The sequence below is a fragment of the Sarcophilus harrisii genome, chromosome 1, assembly GCF_902635505.1.
Source record: "Sarcophilus harrisii chromosome 1, mSarHar1.11, whole genome shotgun sequence".
Classification (NCBI taxonomy): domain Eukaryota; kingdom Metazoa; phylum Chordata; class Mammalia; order Dasyuromorphia; family Dasyuridae; genus Sarcophilus; species Sarcophilus harrisii.
In genome coordinates, this window is record NC_045426.1 from 160320274 (window position 1) to 160341269 (window position 20996).

Sequence of the window (20996 nt, forward strand, 5' to 3'; positions counted from 1 at the left end):
GAGTTTATGAAGCAGATGGTGAAGGTACCTCCAAGATTAATATTTCTATTTTCCACCGTCTTGCTGCATCCGGTGCATTTGTCTGGTAAAGTAACTCATGGAAAACAGAAATGATAATCTCGGGGATACTTCATACCTCACACAAGACATAGTAGTGATGGGGTAATTCAAAATTATTCAAATAGGTGCTAGATTTCTTTCTTTCTCTACCCCTCCTCCTCCTCCTCTATCCAGGAGATGTGATGTAGAATTTTAAAAAAGAACAAAATGCCACCCGTTAGGGACTGCCTTGTGAAGCAGGGCCAAGAGATCATTATATACTTCAACAACAATACTATATGATGATCAATTCCGATGGACCTGGCCATCCAATGAGATGAACCAAATCAGTTCCAATGGAGCAGTAATGAACTGAACCAGAGAAAGAACTCTGGGAGATGACTAAAAACCATTACATTGAATTCCCAATCCCTATATTTATGCCCACCTGCATTTTTTATTTCCTTCACAGGTTAATTGTACAATATTTCAGAGTCTGATTCTTTTTGTACAGCAAAAACGTTTTGGTCATGTATACTTATTGTATCTAATTTATATTTTAATATATTTAACATCTACTGGTCATCCTGCCATCTAGGGGAGGGGGTGGGGGGTAAGAGGTGAAAAATTGGAACAAGAGGTTTGGCAATTGTTAATGCTGTAAGGTTACCCATGCATATAACCTGTAAATAAAAGGCTATTAAATAATAATAATAAAAAAAAAAAGGGACTGCCTTGTGACCTTGGCAAAATCTCTCGAGGGACCCCCAGGATCCTTTCCAGAAATGAATTTACGAAATTCATCCCAGGGCTTTTTCTATAGCACGAAAAGAGGAAGGGCAAGGGCAGGAGTGAGGTTAAGAAGACTGACATCGCTAGGTACCAGTGCTGAGCTCTGGGAACTGGGAGCCTTGAACTTTGGTCCAAGGCCCGCCCCTGGCCGGCCGGCCCCGCCTCTGTCTCCGCCTCCGGCGACACGTGACCTTACAAATTCCAAACGCAGCGGAACGCGGGAATCTCGGGTGTTTTCTTCGCCGCCTGAGTCCCGGTCCGGGCATGGAGGTGCGGGGCGCCAGGACCCGGCAGAGCACGCGCCGCTCCCACCAGGCTGCAGACGGCGACGAGAGTGAGGAAAAAGAAGGGGCGCCGGGCGCCCAGCCCCCACTTACCCGGAGCAGCCCCCGCCGGAATGCTCCGGAAGAAGAGAAGGAGGTTCCGAGCGCCCCGCTTCGCTCCGGCCCCAGGCCCAGGCGTTCTTTGCGCAGCAGGGGCGTGAACGTTCGGGAGGAGGAGAAAAAGGAGGGAGAAGCGGGAGAGAAGCAGCGAGCAGTTCCAAGCGCCACGCCCCGCTCCAGCCGGGAGGAGGAGGAGGAAGCGCGGAGCGGCGGCTTGCGGCGTTCCCTGCGCCGCTCTACAACACAAGCCCTGAAGGAGGACGGGGGAGCGCCGAGCCCCGAGTCCCGGCGAGCCAGGCGCAGCGGCCGCAGGAGCTCTCGGGGAAAAGAGGAGGAAGCGCGAGGTCGCAGCCCCGGCGAGAATGCGCCGCAGGACCAGGAGGAGGTCCGGCCGGACCGCAGCTCCCCGGAGGAGGCCCAAGGGGAGGTCCGGGACACCCGTGCCCCGGGCGCCGGACCTCGTTTAGACCAGGGTCCCCGGAAGGAGGAGGGAAAGGAAGGAGGGAACAACAGGTCCTTGCGCTCCAGGAGCAGGACCAGCCGGGACTGGAATATGCGAGAGGAAGAGGAGGACGTCCGGATTCCCACGTCCCTGCGCCCCAAAAGCGGGGCTAGCGGGAACGCTACACCTGTGAGCGCCGAAAGCCGTGCGGGCAGGGAGAGGGCGGCAGGGCCGCAGCCGGGCCCCGCGCTGCGGCGCGGCAGGAGCGGCGCCAGCGGGGAGGGCAGAGTGCGGGGGACTGGGTCCGGCCGGCGGGTGGCCTCTGCCCCGGCCAGATACGCGGCTGGAGCAGAGGACGCGGAAGCGCCGCGCCTCGGAGACGCTGCGCCCCGGGCCGCAGCCGGGGACCGAGACAGAGGCCCCTTGGGCAAGGAGGTGTGGGGAGGGGAGAAGCTGGGGCGGAGGTCCCAGCGCCCGACGCCCAGCCCGCGCCGGGACGCGGCGGACTCCGCGCCGACCTCCGCGCCGATCTCCGCGCCGACCTCGCCCACCAACCCGAGCGGACCCGAGCCCCCTCCTGCCGCGTTCTGCACCAAGGAGGCTGGAGAAGAAGGAGCGGAGGAGGATGAGGACTGGAACATGGTTCGGCAGCTGCTCAGGTTCTTGGCCCTTCCCTTCCGAGTTAGCCCCACCCCGTCCCTAAGAACCCAGGATTGAAAGTTGGTAGCCGGCTTCTGTTAGAGACTGCAAACTCACGTTACCGACTAGGAAGCCGCTGAGCTGTCAGGGAGCTCAAAGTAGCCCGGCCCCGGCTAGCCAAGGGAGAAGTGACCCGTTCTCGCGGGCTTCCGTCCCCACCATGAGGAACTCCTCATGCTCTTGTTTTCTGCTCTGAACCTCGTTCGTTTGAGAGAATCGACCTAGTGCCTGAAAGCCAGGGTTTAGGCAGCACGGTTTCTTGGAGACGGGGATCCTTCTAAACCTTAATGTTTCTCCTTTTCTCCCCTTGCTACCGCTTCACTTAGAGAACGCAGCTGTTTTTAAGCAAATAGGCCTTTCCTGGGTAAATTATATTTGGCTATTGGAGAGGTCCCTCCATCTTTTTTAAAGCACTTTCATTGGGAACCAACGGAATAGGATAAACAGTAAATCCCTGCTTTTTGAAGGACCGCTAGTTGACAATATTTGGTGGTTTTCCCTGTCTAAATTTTTCTTTGATCTTTTAAATCCTCAAAAAAAGTTCTTTTATTTGAAAGTACCATCTTCTATTCACAGTGACACGGAGTTAATCGTCAAACTTATTCAAACAGCATTTTAGAAATCTGTAATGTTGCCTCAAACTATTTACCTCCGGGACGTTTTTTTTTAATTAAATTAAATTTTTTTTTTTTTGGAGGGGTTCGGGGCAATAGGGGTTAAGTGATTTGCCCAGAGTCACACATCTAGGAAGTGTTAATTGTCTGAGGACTGGTGCTCTATCCACTAGGCCTTCTAGTGAGCCTTTTTAAGCGAAGAAATGATAGCCTTGCCAAAAAGATGCACAGCATTTGAAATTGGTTATCATGTTCATGTGACTGCTTCATAAAACTGATTATTTACCATTATGATTTCTGTTTTACCTTGTGTGCTTTGAATTATTTAAAAACACTGAAACAATCACTTTTGGTTTTGAGTATACCTTTAAATATCCTAAAGTAGGGGGATTTAACTTTTTTGATTATTCATTCTGTAACTGCCCCCAGCAGTGACCTATTTCTTTGCAGTCAAAGAGCAGCAGGACACAATCCCTTCTCTAAAAATATTTTTGACTTTAAATAGTTATTGACCAGTTTTTTGTGGGGTAAACCAATAAACTTAATTCTTTGTACATTTTCACATACTGATTTTTATTCTTTTCCTCTTGACCTGTAGAAAATTTATAAAGTTTAAGTTATCTTTTTCCAAAATTTGACAGATTCCTGTGGAAATATATGGTAATATTATATTTTTCCAAAATTTGACAGATTCCTGTGGAAATATATGGTAGTATTATATTTAGAAAACTATATAATACTATTATATCCCTATATTCCTATAGAAATCACTACATTATTCTAATAGTGCTTTTCTTCCATTTATAGATTAAAGAACCAAATTAAACAACAATTGTTGGAATATAAGGCAGAGGTTGAAGCAAGTAAGTCTTCATTTAACTTTTGTTTTCTTTGGCTTTAATTGCAGAGGGAATAATAGAAAACTGATAAATTGTTTATGTTGTTCAGTTTTGCCTGGGTCTTCGTGACCCCATTTTTGGTAGAGAAAACTGAAATGGTTGGCTGTTTTCTTCATCAGCTCATTTTACAGATGAGGAAGCTGAATGAAGCCAGGATAAAATGACTTTCTGAGAGACACAGCTAGGAAATGTTTGATGCCAGATTTGAACTCAGCAAAATGAATCTCCCTGATTCCAGGCCTGGCAGTCTTATCCACTGTGACACCTCACTGCCAAACTACAGAAAATTGTGTATGTTCAGATATTCATTGCCCAAATTTATGCGTATCTTTTTTGCGTCTAGTGCTACAAAATAAAATTTAGACTCGCTCCTTTACCTTCAAGAGCTTTCAGTCTGAAAAGTAAAAAAAGTACTAGATTTGAGTCAGACCTGTGTTCATATCTTGGTTCTACTGTTGATTTTTGTGTGTGAACTTGGACAAGGTGCATCACTTCTTTCTGCTTCCATTTCCTTAGATGTAAAGTGAGAGGCTTGGATCAGTTACATTTTTAAAGCCCTATATAGTAAACCCTATTAATCTAGTTGTATGAACAAATTATCCATATAAAATAACGATGTTGTTTTATATTTCATCTTAGGTATTGAATATGCTGTAAGCAGCATCCTAAGGATTAAAATGAATGTTATTGATTATAATCATTTTGTGATGTCAGAGAAAAGTTCTTGGATATATAAGCTTGGGCAAGTCATTTTACCCTGTTTGCCTCAGTTTCCTCATCTGTAAAATGAGTTGGAGAAGCAAATTAAAAACCATTGCAGTGTCTTTGCCAAGAAAACCTCAAATAGGGTCATTGAAATGACTGAACAACAAAACTGCATTCTGCAGATACCTTTTCTGATTCATCTCAAATCTCTTCCCAGTGACCCCATTAAAAAAGTAATCTTTTTTGGCAGGTGTCAATGCTGTAAAGTTACCCATACATATAACCTGTAAATAAAAGGCTATTAAATAAAAATTTTTAAAAAAATAACCTTTGATGTTCCTTTTCATACTCTTATAAGGTGATGATAACGTAGGTCTCTTTCTTCTTCTAAACATAATCCCCTTGGATTTCTTTTGTATATACTTTTGTATGTGCTTGTTTCTTTACATAGAATGTAAGGATTGCTTTATTTATGGCTATATATCTCTAGCACCCAACAATGGTACAAAGCTTGTTGCTTGTTGGTTATAGGACTTACCTATCGTTTCCTTTCATTTTACTAATGGAAGTTTGTAACTGCAAGGATCTTGTCTGCCTTCTCTGTTACAAATCTAGGTATAACCTATACCTATCCTGTACTTTTTCGCAACATTATCTTTCCATTTTAAAAAGATTTATTCATCACAAAATATGATTTCTCTAAATACAGGTTTAAGGCTGGGAAATGAAGTATTTGAATATCTGTGGGTGTCTTTGATATCTGTTATTTAAAAGTGATTCCTTTATCCTTTTTTTTTTTTTTTAATCCTGTTCACCTCTTGATTCTGCAAATTTTCATAATTAAAACTTGAATAATTTACAGGTCCCCTCCATCAAACTTGTTTATAAACCAATGTGTCAGATGTTACAGTATTTAGGGAGCCTGCTAAATTAGCCTGTTGCAATAACAGTGGTATCTTTATTTTTTCCAAGAGAAAACTAGATTTATAAGTTTCTCGTGGCTTTGTGTTTTTCCTTTTCTGCCTCTTCAGCTTAGAACATCTTAGACTAAATTGTACTCGGCTTCTGATGAGAACTGATATTTGTGAAAAGCCTTTTTGTTTTGTATGTATGTTGATCAGTAAAAGCTATATTAGTAACTTTTAAAATATTGCTTATTTTGTAGGTAAAATGAGTCCTACAGAAGAATGTACAGAAGATAACTTAATTCAAAAGTATGTTCTTAATTTCCTTTTGTGGAATGTTACTTGAAGAAATATTTCCTTTCACGGTTGTTGTATCTGTTAAATGAGATAATACCAAGGAAATTTCTAGAATAGAATTTGGCCATAGTAGGTGCTTAATAAGTACTTATTCCCATCTCCTTCTAGGATGTTATCTTCCATTAACTTTATCTTGGGATTTAATCTCAATGGTGCTTGTTTTCATCCAAAAAACTCTGAATTTACTTAATGTTTACTCTTTTTGCATTCATTTTGCTAAGTATTCTAGATACAAATATAAAAGAGAAAGGGGCTATCCTTGAGGATCTTACATTCCGATAGTGGGGAAACAACATACCTAGGGGAGACAAAACTAAGTAATAGTGAACACTAGGTATGAATGTAATAAGTACAAAATTGTATGAGAAATAAACTAGTTGAAATACTTAAGTTCAGCTCTAAAGAAAGGCTAAGATGTGGAAATTTGTATAAGTCATAAATATCTGTTTTAGAATAATTAGTTGGGAAATATTGTATTCCCTTCTATATTTATTACAGCATAAAATGGTACATTTTTTCTCATTCGCAGAATGAAATTATTGTCTGGCAGTAATAGTGCATTTGAAACTTTCCAGAAATACAAAATGATTTCCTTTAGCTTTTACAAATAACTTCCATTATTTTTTGTTGTGGTGGTGCTTAATAGGATTGAAGATCTAGAAAGGAAAATGGAAGACATGAAGATTGAGTTAGAAGCAAAAACTCTAGCTTTAAAAAGGTAATTTGGGGTTCAAAGTTATTCAACAAAATAAAAAATATTATTGCCTGAATCTATTCATTTGAAGTAACATCTAGGTGGTAGAGTGAATAGAATCCAGAACTTCGGTCAAGAAGACATGAGTTAAAAAACCATTACATTGAATTCCCAATCCCTATATTTTGGCCCACCTGCATTTTTGATTTCCTTCACAAGCTAATTGTACAATATTTCAGAGTCTGATTCTTTTTGTACAGCAAAATAACGTTTTGGTCATGTATAAGTATTGTGTATCTAATTTATATTTTAATATATTTAACATCTACTGGTCATCCTGCCATCTAGGGGAGGGGGTGGGGGGGTAAGAGGTGAAAAATTGGAACAAGAGGTTTGGCAATTGTTAATGCTGTAAAGTTACCCATACATATATCCTGTAAATAAAAGGCTATTAAATAAAAAAAAAAAATGAATTATGCTTGGGGGGGGGGGAAAAAGAAGACATGAGTTAAATCTGACTTCAAACATTGTAGTTATGTAATCCTGGACAAGTAACAACCTTTATCTGTTTCCTCATATGTAAAATTGGGATAATAATATAAATAATATAAAATTAGGATAATAATAGCTCCAAACTCTTCAGGATTGTTGTAAGGACCAAATTAAATATATATATATTGCTTTGCACTCTCTCTCTCTCTCTCTCTTTCTCTCTCTCTCTCTCTCTGTTTCTTTGCAAATTTGCTTTGCAAATCTTAAAAGTGGTACTAATTTAATAATTGGAAAAGACAAGTCATTTTCAAATAATGAAAACGAATCGGAAATACATAACAAAGCACATTTTTTTAAAAACGCAGACCAATTCCTATTTCTATTGAATAGGAACTGTTGGAATCTTTTCTGTTATTGAAATTTTATTATATTAAGTTATTGATTTTGCACTGAAGCTTTATTTTGTTTTATTAGACAAAACTAATTGCAGATTTATTCCAATACTGGTCAAAACCCCAATGTAATACTTTATGGAATTAGAGAAAATGATCAGATTCCTGTTATTGAGTTGATATTGCCAAAGCATAAACTGGGCAGATTTTTCCATGCTGGGAAGTCTTCCAAGGAAAGACAGGCCTAATAATGAACTGTGTCATCTGAAAACTAACCACGGTAAATTTGGAGAGACCCATTAAGGTGTGGGGAATGAGGTGATGAACTTTTTTGGCCACAGCAACTTCAGAAGACCTCCTAGTAAGCTAAAGCAGAGCTAGAAAGAAAGTACACATCCTTTGTACTTAGTAGTAAAGGTATGTTGTAAAAGGATATTTAGGAGGAGGAGGAGGAGGAGAAGGAGAAGAAGTAGTAGTATGGTTTAGGAAACAGGATGATCTGTAAGCATCAAAGCTTTTGCCATATGCTTAAATTTAAAAAAACAACTACAGAAACATGTGGTATATTCAATTCATAATGCATGATGCTGTTTTCTCTAGTTGATTTGTCCTGAATGTGTTTCTTTGTTATGTAATATAACATTTTGCATTATTCCAGGATCCAGGTTGCACACGCCCTTGAGAAAAAACTGGAAAAAAAAGATGCTGATTTTGAGTAAGATTTTAATTTTTCCTTGACTTTATGGGGACTAAAATAAACTTGAGAGTGAAATCTGTCATGTATAGTTTGGTTTCACAGATTATTAAGATAAAATGCCTTTCTTTCATGGTCAACAAGTAGTAGAACTATAAAGGCATGGCAATCAAAGAGATATTTTAGGTATCAAAGGAAAAAACCCACCTTTTTTATGGATTGGTGGTTTTAAGTGTATGACCAGCAAATGAAAATATCTCTGAGGGGCTCAGAGGGTAATAGTGTTATTGGGGAAGGAATAAGAGCAAGGGATAGGGATTACTTTATATATAAACTAAAATTAGCAGAAACAAGATAGATTGAAACCTTTTCATGTGTAGCATTGGCAGGGGGAATGAAAGAATCCTTTAAAAGGGTAAGACTCCCTCGTTTCACCTTTGAATGTAATTAGAGAGTTGGACTGTATTGGTGAGTAGTGAATTCTAAACTAAATCTGGAAAAGTCTAAAGGTGCTTTTGAAAGGGGCTGAGTGAAAAAGCAAACAACTCACAGAACAGAATTGGGAAGAATGGGTACAAGAATAAATCCTTGGGTAGGATTCATTTGATAGAAGATGAATTTAGTTCCAACATTCATTGTATGAATGAGCATTAGGAAAATATGTAGATTGATAAGTGATCTGGTTGGTTCATGTAGTGTATATACACCTTGTCGCACAACCTTTGTTTGGTCAAAGTCAAATTTGTCTTTTCTGACTCTTAGAATGGAATAAGTCAGAAGTGATGCCTGGTTTTATTTAAAATCCGGGTTGTCTTTTAGGTTTCAAATTGATTTCAGGGGAATTTAATATCCCCTTAAATATGGTATTTTTAAAAACTTATTACATTATAAGACTTTCGTTATTATTTTAGTGACCAACATTTGGTTTCCAGTGAAATACCTCTAAGATTTTAAGATAAGTCATGTGTCATCTAGTATCAACTTGGTTTTTTTCATTAAATTTTTGTGGCGCAAAAGTTTATCATAGTAAACATTTGATTTAATAAACATCAATACATCCCTAACTACCACTTAATTCTTTTGTTAATGAAAAATAAATTTATTATAATTCACATTTTTTTTGTTGTTCTTTGTTTAGACCAATCTTGGCAATTATGAAAAACATTTTAACTGTTAATGGTTCAATCCTGAAAGCACAACAGGTTTGTATCTTCTGCTATATAACTTAACTACTGATGATTTCAAATATCACTTCTTTGCAGTGATTCTGCTTTATCTCTAGTCCTGACCTAATCACTAAGCTTAACTAACTTTTGTTTTTCCTAAACTAGTTCTATCTTTTCCAAATTCTCACACTTCTGTCATTAACAACATAATTATCCGAGCCATTTTGGCTTTTTTTTTTATTTTTTTTATTCTTGTGTCTCCTTCATCCCTTATCCCACCTATTTCTCATTTTTATGAATTCTTTCTCCAATTTAAATCCAAAAATATTAAACAACTTTACACACACTGAAGGCTTGGACCATTTATCTGCCTCAGTGTTCTTTCTGAGAAGAAAGAAATTTCCTAAAGTATACCATCTGATCATACTTTATGGAGTCAAATATACTTGAAATATGTTAGTGGTGTGAATTTACTGCAGAGGGAGTCCCAAACACACAATTCCTTATGACTGTTAGTGAAAATGTATTAATTCATAATACAAGCAAATTTCTATTATATGGAATTCCTTGGAATACTTAGGTTGCTTTATGATAATAGAAGTTGATTAAAATGAATGTTTCTATGGATGTATATTTATGAACTAATGCCATTGAAATAGCCATAGTCAGAAAACAAACAAACAAACAAACAACATTTAAAATGACTATAATGGTACATTAAAAAGAGAAGGACTTGACTGGTTGTTTGATTGGTATAACCATATTCATCTTAACAATTTTTTTTTTTAATTTAAAAAATATATTGAATGTTTTTTGTGTGCAGAATGCTGAGGCAGGTAAATTTAGATGGACATGGTCTATGCCTCAGAGAAATGTTGAAAAGAGGGTGGTCATAAGCACTGAGTTGTCTTTAATTTGTATAGATGGTGAATGGTTTTGGTTTTATCAGATTATATTTCTGGTTATAAAGGAAAGGAAGGAGATATAAAAAGAAAATGTCTCAATAAAAACATTTAAGAAAAAAAAATGTTGCAAAGAACCACATTCCCAATCTTAAAAGACGTGAACTAAAATCATTGGTAAGACTTTTCTTGTAGTCCACTTGCTAATTAGCAAATGTTTTGAAACCCAGTTGAAGGGGCAACTATCATCTATAGATCAAAACGCTTTTCCCTCTTTTTGTGTTAGTTTTCATTTGGTTGGATGCTTGACTTTGTGAGTTCTGATCTTTTGGATCAGTAAAGTGTTGGAGGACTAAGTAGGTCCTCCTTTGAAATCTTTGTCCTAAAAACTTATATTTTAATTGTATTGGCTGGATTCAACCGGATTTAGCATTTTCAGTTTTCCCATCTGTGTACCTTAAAAATAGATAAGGAATTGAAATCTATGTTTTACCCATGGAACCACATATATTAAGGGGGCCCCCACTGATATGTCCTAAGAATCATTTAATATTTATCTTTTTGTTAAAATCTAATTTGTTTTTTAAAATGCCTTTTAACTCTTTTGTAAAATAATGTTGATTCTCCTCTATTAAGGGTTTATTAATAAACTTAATTCTTAGTTGATCTTTATTCTGGAAAGGCAGTAAAGACACAGTGGGGATTGAATATACAATTCTGGATTTCTGGAGCTTTTTTTTTTTTTTTTAATGACCATTGCTATAGGACCTACTATTAAAATGTTAAATATGTATTAGACAAGATAGCTCAGTTTTCTTGTTTGCATTTTCTTTTTTTTTTTGGTGGGGGGGAGGGGCTTGGAGGGGAGAAGGGAAGAAAAAATGAGGATATATAACTTGCCCATGGTCAAATAGCTAATAAGATGATGTCAAATTTGAACTCGGGTTCTCCAGATCCTTAGAGCCAATGTTCTATCCACTGTCACTTAGTTGTACCTCTTGATTGCATTTTTTATTCAGTATGCTATTACATCTCTACCAAATTAGCTATTTAAAATATTTAATACTCTACCTTTAAGGCGATAAAGAGAAGGGAAAGTGGTAGGTGTATGCCAAAATGAATGGAAAAACAGTCATTAAAAGCTTACTATGTAAAGTATCAGGCTGGATTCTGGGAATATAAATTGAAAGTTATTTCTCTTGAGCTTACATTTCTTTTTTTTTTTTTAAACTTAATATTTTATTTTTTTCTACTTATTTATAACAATAGTTTTTAACATTCGTCTTTGTAAGATTTTGAGTTCCAAATTTTTCTCCTTCCCTTCCCTCTTTTCTCCAAGAGAGGAAGCAATTGGATATAAGCAGCTTATACATGTACAATCATGTTAAACATATTTCTATACTGTGTTGTGAAAGAAGACTCAGAACACAAGGGAAAAGCAAAAAACAACCAAAAAGCAAAAATTGTATGCTTTGATTTGCATCCAGACTCCATCCATAGTTCTCTCTCTGGATTTTGTCACCATTTTTCATCATGAATCCCTCGTAGTTGTCTTGGATCATTGCATGGATGAGAAGAAGTTCACATTTCTAATTAGGAGAACAAGTTATAGGAGGGTTAAGGTATAGGTGAGATGGAAAGGTTCCCTAGTCCTTACAGTACAACAGGAAAATAGATAATACTGCATCTTTAATTTCCACTGATAAATAAGTAGCTACTGATGCTAAATCATTTGACATTGCCAAAGACTTGGGTGAAGAGGGGGTAAGAATTTTACTCTGAGTCTGATATGATTGTGAGAAACGATCACCAAGCCTAATCTCCATTGGGCTTATTTCTCAGGCTCCCCTCTTTTTAGCATATCCCCTTCTAAAAGTAAGACTAATGGTCTTGAAGTCTCGTGTCTATTCTTAAGGTTCTTGAATTCTGAATCTTGAGGTATTACCTTGAGGGTTGATGAAGTAGCTGCCCTGACGGTGACTTGAAATATTTTGAATATTCATATTCAGTTGTTCATATTTCTAAATCCCTGTTGATTATTTTCAGTTTATCCTGAATATATCTTGTTTGTACATAGTTGTTTGCTTTTTGTTTCCCACAATTTTGACTTAGGTATATTTAAGAGCCAAGACTGTCTTTAAGCTTTGTTTCCTGAGCATTTAGCAAGGTGCCTGGCATGTAGTAGGTATTTACTCAGTGCTTATGGACTGTGTAGGAAAAATGCTTATTTCTTATTTTTAAATTTGTTTAATAGCTAACTCGGGACCTGGAGGAGAAAATGCTGGAAGTTAAGAAGAAGAGATTAAGTATGTAAAATTCCTATAATTCATTGAAATGAATGTGTGAATTTTATTGGTATGGTTGGTTATTCTCTTCAATTATACAGAGAGCAATCCCTCCTGGTTTATCCATCCTGTGGATTCTTTTTATATCTTTTCCTACTTTTATAACAGGAAACCTGGTAACTTGAAGAAGACCCTTCTCCTTCTCCTTCTTCTCCTTTTCCTTGGCCTCCCTCTCCTTTCTCTCCTTCCTCTTCCTCTCTCCTCTTTGTTCTTCCCTCTCTCCCTCTCCCCCTTTTCCTTTTCCCTTTCTCTTCCCTCTCCCTCATTTCTCCCCCCCCTTTTCCCCTTCTCTCTTTTTCCTACTTCTCTCCCCCACCCCCATCCTCTCCCTTTTCTTCTCTCTCTCCCTTCTTCCTCTGCTTTTCCTTCTTCCTCTCCCTCTCTTTCCCCTTTTCTCTCTCTTTCCCTTTCCCTCCTTTCTGTTCCCCTCTCCCTTTCTTCTCCACCTCTTTCTGTCTCTCCTTTATCTCAGTGCTACAAAATAAACACAAACCACACTGTCAGTGCATGAAAACAAAGTTAATGGCTATTTTCATATCTTTGCCAATCATACCAAATTCAAATATGAGATGTTTAGATGCACAACCACTTAGTTTTTTTGCATTACACTTTGTACCTCTGTCTGCTAATATCTCTGGCTGTCAGACATCCCTAAATTGATGATTAAAATGTCACCATGTAGAAGAGAATACATGTTCTTTTATTTTTTTTTTTTCAGAGAGCAAAAATTTAATTTCTTTCCTTCTTCCCTCCCCCCAGCTTTGCACCTGTTGTAAAAAATAAACATACACCCTCTGGTAACCAAATATGCATAGGCAAAACAAGTTCTTGAATTGTTCATATCCAAAAAAACAGATGCCTGCAAATTAAATCCCATAACCTCCCAAAAAATAAGAGAGATAAAGAGTATATGTCATCACTCTTTCTTTAAAAACTAGTAAGTGGACAGTGAAAGAACTCTGGAAAATGAGTGTGAACCGCTATATAGAATTCTTAATCCCTCTATTTTTATCCACCTGCATTTTTGATTTCCTTCACAGGTTAAGTGTACATTATTTCAAAGTCCGAGTCTTCTTGTAAACAAAATAACTGTATGGACATGTATACATATATTGTATTTAACATAGACTTTAATATATTTAACATGTAGTGGTCTACCTGCCATCTGGGGCAAGGGGTGGGGGAAGGAGAGGAAAAGTTGGAACAAAAGGATTTGCAATTGTCAAGCTGAAAAATTACCCATGCATATATCTTGTAAATAAAAAGCTATAATAATTTTTTAAAAAAGAAGAAAACTAGTAGATGGAGACTCTGAATCTTTTAACACATGTTAATACTGACATTTCTGAAGGTCTGGAAGCATTTAAGGCTAGGTCTACTGGGCAGCTGGGATGAGCCAAAGAACAGTTTCTTTTTTCCTAGATCAAATGAAATAACATTTGTAAAGCACTTAATAGAATGCCCAGTATATAATATATAGTCTGTTAAAAGCCTTGTACTTTCACTATTTCTTCCCTTGAAAGTAGCTATGTCTCTAGCATCATCTATTTTGTCCCACTGAGTCAGAATTTTAAAGATAATACTAAACAGTATATCTGACAACTTAAATGCAAAAAGTGAAAAGAGATGCTATAAGTTGAAAGATTGGGCTCCATATCTTTGAAGGTCATATTTACCTCATATTCTTTTCCAGTGGCCCATGTGGCTTTTTTCCTCATTTGACCAGTCCATGGTCAAAAGTTTGTTCACGTGTTTTTTTGATGGCATTAGTTCATCATAGCTTGTATGTGAAATGTTGCACCATGTGCTTCTTCATTGGTCTCTGCCTGATTCTAATTTTTAACACCTTATAAACTTGTTTTGTGACTTACCTTTGAGTCTATAGCAATATTGGTAGAATTTTGTTCTTGCAAAAGGAGTCTTTTGTTGGAGGAAGAAGTTTGGAGTCATTTCAATGATGCAGTGTATTGAAAGCATTCAAGCCCATTGTTCTCATATTTAACTCTGGGCCCAACTCATCTAGCTCCAATGTCTTTCTAAGACATAAATCCTGTCTAGCTGTTTATCCTGATGGACAAAATTCTATATTACTACAATAATAATAAATAGCCATCTTTATATTCTATCTATTTAAAAGCTGGAGGTGACTGTTAAAAGTGAAAGATTAAGTGGATTTTTGGCACCACTGATTTATAGATTAATATTTTAGAAGTTGTACTGATGGATGTTTTTAATGGAAGAAAAGTTTAAAAGCAATATGAACCTGGATCCAAATCGGCTTTAGACGGTAAATCACTAGGTAATCAGCAAGTCTTTTGTCACTGAGTCAGTAATTCATGAAGGAAAATACCTTAAGAATTGATTGTTTGAGAGAATTGTATGGATCCGCACACATATGTTGTATCTAAGATATACTTTAACCTGTATAAGATTGCCTGCCATCTAGGGGAAGGGGTGGGGGTGGGGGGAGGGAAAAGTTGGAATAGAACTGAGTGCAAGGGACAATGTTGTAAAAACTACCCATGCATATGTTCTATCAATAAAAAGCTATAATTAAAAAAAGAAAAAAAGAATTGTTTGGGGCAGCTAGGTGGTGCAGTGGATAGAACAGCAGCCCTGAAGTCAATCTGAAGTCAAATCTGGTCTCAGACACTTAGCACTTCCTAGCTGAGTGACCCTGGGCAAGCACTTAGCCCCAATTACCTCAGCAAAAAAAAGAATTGATTGCTTTATTGTTGTTGAAAATTTCCTTTCTCTTGCTTAAAATGTCCCTCAGATTTCAATGTTACAAATGTATCTTTTCATACTTAAAAATTCTGATTTGTTATGTTTTATTGTTTTAATATTTTGTCTATTTAACAGTGTTTAAAAAAGCTGGAGAAGAAAAGGTACTAGAAATAAAGGCTGAGAAGAAAAGGAAAAAAGATGAATCAAGCCTCCTGAACAATAGTCCCTTGATAATTAAAATGAAGAAAAACCTACAAAAGGAGATAGACACAACTGTCATTATTCAAAATGTTTTTCAGGTAATGTATATATGAATTTGTTGGGCAAAATTTGTGTCAGGGGAGGAACTGCTATATCTTAACCAGCCAGTTGCTCATGGCAGACAGTATAATTGGTACAGTAATAGAAGGCTCATGGGCCTGAGAGAATGGGAACCTGATCAGGTTCAAGTTTCATCTCAGCCAGTGATGTGTTTGGGACCTTTGGGACATTTGTGTACTAAAGTTTCTCCATTTTTTAAAATAAAAGGAATAGTCCCTAAGGCCCTTTTACCACTGAGATTCTTCAACTTAATATTCACTGAGCATTTAATAGAATCACAGAATTTTAGGTTTAGTCATATTTTTAAAATAGCATTTCTCCACTATAAAAGGCCTGACAAACTGTCATCTTTTTTTCTTTGAAGCTTTCAAATGAGAGAAAATTCACTATCCATTGAGACAGCCCATATCATTTTAAAAATACATATGTACTGCAGGAGGAGAGGAGTTGGAATGAGAACACTTGGCAAAACTTTATTGCCAAAGTGAGTGGGCCACATAGCATGGGTAACTAATTGGCAATTAGGGCCAGAGAAGAAAGCTTATATACCATGATTTTGGCTCTGAGCCATGTTAGGAATAATAAGGCTGCTAAAAGCAATCTTTTCCAGACAGTAGCTTAGCCACAGGGTCTATTAAAAGCAGAGTTAGTCAAAATAGCAACTTGGTTGCCTGTGTTCAAGGAACAGTTTACTGGGCAAGTATTCTTTTTGTGGGCCCAGAAAGTCTAAACAGCCTAATGTTCAACTTTGGTTACCTAGGTTCAAGGAATAGTTTACTAGGAAAGCGTTCCCTCTGTGAGCCCAGCAAGTCTAAACATATATATTAGTGATTTTAGAAAATGTTTTTGTTAGTAATTCACAAGCTAGTCTAAGATCCAGTGTGTCCTCTACCCATAAAATGTGAATTTTATCAATTTTCTCTATATGTCCAAGACCTTGTATCCTTGAATTTGCCACTATTTCAGGAAAAAAAAAAAAAAAAAAAAAAAAAAAAAACCAGCCCATTTAAGTTACATGTTGTTTTCAAATAAAATGGAGACGTATTATAGGTTCATTGCATTTTCACTAAGGATATATATATATATATATATACACACAGTGGAATAGCTTCAAAAGTCTCTAACAGAATTATGTCTCTTGAGTTTCATTAGTTTTCTGCTCTTGGTTTAATATCTGAAATAGAAGAATCTGAGGCTCAACGTTTCCGAGTGTAATGATTTATTTACAAGACCAACAGTTGCCAAAAGTCAGCAGTTGCTCCTCAGTAATCAGAGATAAAGGAATGATTTCCAGAGCTTATGTTTATAATGGAAGAAGAATTATAAATTGCCAAAATGTTGAAAAACTTGTTTTGGAAAAATATTTTAATTGGACAAAGTAGGTCATTTGATTAGTATTTCTTGCTGCTTTACAAATGGAACTAGCTATTATTGCTAGCATTTGAAGTATGGACTTGTCATGAGCCTAATGGCTTTCTAGACTGTGACAGTTATTAAATCTGATATTCTCTTGGATTGGGGCCTATGTCTTATCAACCTCTCTTAGCAAAGTAAGATTACTTAGAAGGCTTGTCCTATGTTTGCAATTAGAAGTAAAAGGTTAGAAAAGACATGTAGATTGACTAATATAGTTTACTAAACAGTTTGGAACACAGCAACTATAATACTAAACATAGCTACTAAAAAAGAGGACCTTATTTCAAGGCATTCAAGAAATTCATTTAGACTATAAGAGGAACTTAACCTTCAAAATGAGTCTTTTTTTTTTTTTTTATTGGTACGAAGAAATGTGTACTCGCAATCATCTATCAAAAAAAATCCATTACTAATACGAGCTTTTATTTTATTCTGTTAATTCTTTCACTACACTTCACACTCTCAGCTTTGTTTGTTTGTTATTACCTATCAGTGAATGAGGACTAAAGTTCATTAGTCAGTATTAAAATTACATGTATGTGTATATATATAATTATAAATAAGAAATAGATTTTTTTCTTAATTTGGCAAATGTTGGAACTTCATTGTAGGTATAAACTGACCTTGATTTAATAACAGTATTTACAGACCACTTTAAGATTTGTAAATTATCTCACTGATTCTTACATTTAGTCTCCACTTCATAAGTAAGGAAACTGAGGCTCAGAGAAGGTCAAGTAATTTGTTTAGGATCACATAGCTAATGGTGGTAGAATTAGAACTTGGGTCGCTCTTGCTCCAAGTTCAGGACTCTATTCATTGCTCCACCTAACTGTCCCAATGTTTCTTATATTCTTTCTTAGCTATTCCTCATTAGTGTTTTAAAAAGCAAACAAAAAAAATTTAATCCCAACCAACTGTTTGCCTTTTCTTAGGTATTTTAAATTATAAAATAACCATTAACAGGAACAAATACTTATTTGTAAACATCTAAGGTGCCCACAACTATAAGATCCATGACTTCTTTAATCCTTTGTAAATAAATTCAGGCCCTTGAATCAAATTAAGCACAGAGAAAATATGCAGCAGATTTTTTATTATAGTAGAAAGCACTTTTATATTAAAATGTTAGCATTAATACTTCAAGAATATTCAACGTACCTATTTTTTATTTTCATTGTAGCACATCGTTATGGCAGCAAAGATCGACTGGGCAGCGGATCCAGACTTGAAGGCTCTTATTTTACAGTTTGAAAAAAATTTAAATTTTATTTGAACAATTCTGTTTGTTTACATGCAATTAAATAGCAATTTTAAGGAGAAACTATATATATTTTTGGCTCCATTCAACTATTTCAGACTGTTTAAAACATTTGTTTCAGTAACACTAACTTTTAGAGTCATTCTTTATCAATTATTAAAAATTACATTGTATCACAGAATTCAGAATCTTTGAGTTAGAAGCATCCCTAAAGGTCAAGTCCAACTTCTCATCTAACCTGGGAATCTTCTCTATGATATCTGCAACAGACAGTTATTTAGTCATTGTTTGAACCTTTTCAGTGACTGAATACTCACTACCTCATTAGACAAACTACTCCATATCTAAATAATCCAGATGGTTATTCCTTTATCAATTGTTTATTGATTAGTAATTTAGGAAATAGTGGTTATATTCCACTTTAAAAGATGGATCTTTTATGATATTTAAAACTTTAATAAAGTTACAGATTAAATTACAATAGTTTGAATTATTAATTGTATTGATATTTTTAAAATCAATTTTCAAAAAGTGCATCTTATAAATGTCTCCTTTTGCATCTGAAGTCTATTCCTCTGTCAGGACAGTAATAATAATATTAATAGCTAATATTTTTATAGTGTTTACTATTTGCCAGATACTATGCACAAATATCTTATTTGGTCCTCACAACAAGCCTGGGAGAAGAGTCCTTTTATCTCAGTTTTTTAGGTAAGAACGCTGAAGCTGATCCAGAATTGACTTGCCCCAGATTTATATAGCTAACAGAACCCAAATAGGATGAACCAATTTTTCAGGACAAGACAACTTAGAAGGTTAGCAGGAAAGGCCTATTGCATCAAGGATCAGAATAGTAGAGCCAGCGCAGGCAGGCTCACACAATTAGTCAGTAGAAGATTACAGGGAACCCTGTGCTGGCCTTGGGCATGGGATTTTGTTGCATTGCCTTTACTTAGATCCAGGTGGCAGCCAAGTTGAGGAGGATTATTAGCTCACCAGAGCATGTGATCACATGAAAATAGGGACTCTGGTCACAGTTCCAGGACAGAAAAGGGTGCCTGTGATTGCTCACTCACCAGAGCACAGGACAGAAAAGTAGTCGGCACATTTCTCCTTAGATCAAACCACTTAAGAACTAAAAATTGATAGACTTCCAGAATTATCCTACATAGCAGGGACCTTAGTAGATATTGTTCCTCCACACCTCATCTCTTGGGTGGCAACGTTCTAAATAACTATAAGACTATCACTGAGAAGTGAGTAGAACCAAGAGAATATCATACACAGCAATAAGATTATATGATGATCAACTGTGATGGACTTGGCTCTTTTAAAAAATGAGGTGATTCCTGGCAATTTCAATAGACTTGTGATGGAAAGTGCTATCTGTATCCAGAACTATGGAGAATATGGATCACAGCATAGTATTGTGACCTTTTGTTGTTGTCGTTTGCTTGTTTTTTTCTTTTGTTTTTTTCCCTTTTGATCTGTTTTTTCTTGTGTAGCATGATGAATATGGAAATATGTTTAGAAGAATTGTACACATTCTTTATATTCTATAATGAATTGCTTGCTGGCTAGAGGAGGGAGGGTGGAAAGGGAGGAAGAAAACTTCAGAACTATATTTATTTGAAAAATAAAAAGTTGTTTTTTTATTTTTATTTTTTTTATATTATTATTTTTTAAAAAAGACTATATTACTGAACAATTCTAACCTCTTGGATACCAGAAGCCTGGGTTAGACAACAATAGAGGGGCATAATACAGGTGAAGGTTTTTGTTTTTTCTTTTTAAGATAAGTCATGAGATGATGATACCATGAAAGAATATAGTAAGTGAATATGGAACAAGTCAAAGACCAATTCCAGGCTTTACTACCACCACCTTCTTCAAATGAATTGGAATACCAAGTCTTACACATTGTGATGGCATTTCCTAGAGATTTCTTGAAGTATATTGGTGATAGCAAACAGGAGGAGCACAATGAATAATGACTTGCCAAGCAATTATCTATTATCTGTAGTGAAGTGCAGAGAAACGATCCCCCTTTTATATGCAGTCCCTTCTGATACCAGACTTGCTTTGGACCAAGACAGGCCCACTAACTGTATTGTTGGTTGTGAGACCTATGAGGCGTCATAAAATATTTACCCCTACAAAATACTCTGCTAAGAGGCTTCTCTTTGGACATGGGAAGGATTCTCCTTTACCTTTATCTAGACATTCACTATTGCCAATCGGCTAATGATCTTCTTTCCACATAAAGGCATTAACCATAGTTACTTAAAACTTCCAGTTATTAAAAGGCAAGGTTCCTCCCAACAGCTTCACCTCCATGATTCTCCAAAGTTCTTTCTTGGAAGTCCAAACTTTCACAGGGAAAAAGAAATCCACCAATGGTCATTTCACTAGGATGTATGGAGCTCCTAGTTTGGACAAAGCCTTGAGACCCAGACAACACCAAGAAGTTAATGGAATGAGTCTAGTAAAACTATATCTAAAAGCAGTCTATTATAAGGTAAGTCATCCTAAATATAAGATTCAAAAAAGGGCTGGACTAGAAAGTTTTCCTCGTTTCTAGGGTAGTGCTGATGAGATACTGATTGTTGCTCCTTTCCCAGCCCAAACCTCACAGAAATCCTCAATCACTAACTGACAGACACAGGTATAAATCTACATAGTCTACAATTCCATCATCCATCATGTCTAGACAACAGAAATCAGTAAATAAGAAAGTAGCGCCAAAAGAAT

The 20996-nt window shown here is 36.7% G+C and overlaps 1 protein-coding gene across 1 annotated transcript; it reads left to right on the forward strand.

Annotated features, from left to right (window-relative positions):
- Nucleotides 1–1039: 1039 nt before the first annotated feature.
- On the forward strand, nucleotides 1040–18726 carry CENPH (centromere protein H). The gene is made up of 9 exons (XM_023495804.2): nucleotides 1040–2315; nucleotides 3777–3832; nucleotides 5739–5787; nucleotides 6482–6553; nucleotides 8072–8128; nucleotides 9246–9309; nucleotides 12430–12481; nucleotides 15383–15546; nucleotides 18168–18726. The coding sequence occupies exons 1-9, from the start codon at nucleotides 1096–1098 to the stop codon at nucleotides 18258–18260; spliced, it is 1827 nt and encodes a 608-aa protein (XP_023351572.2). The 5' UTR covers nucleotides 1040–1095; the 3' UTR covers nucleotides 18261–18726.
- The last annotated feature ends 2270 nt before the right edge of the window (nucleotides 18727–20996 follow it).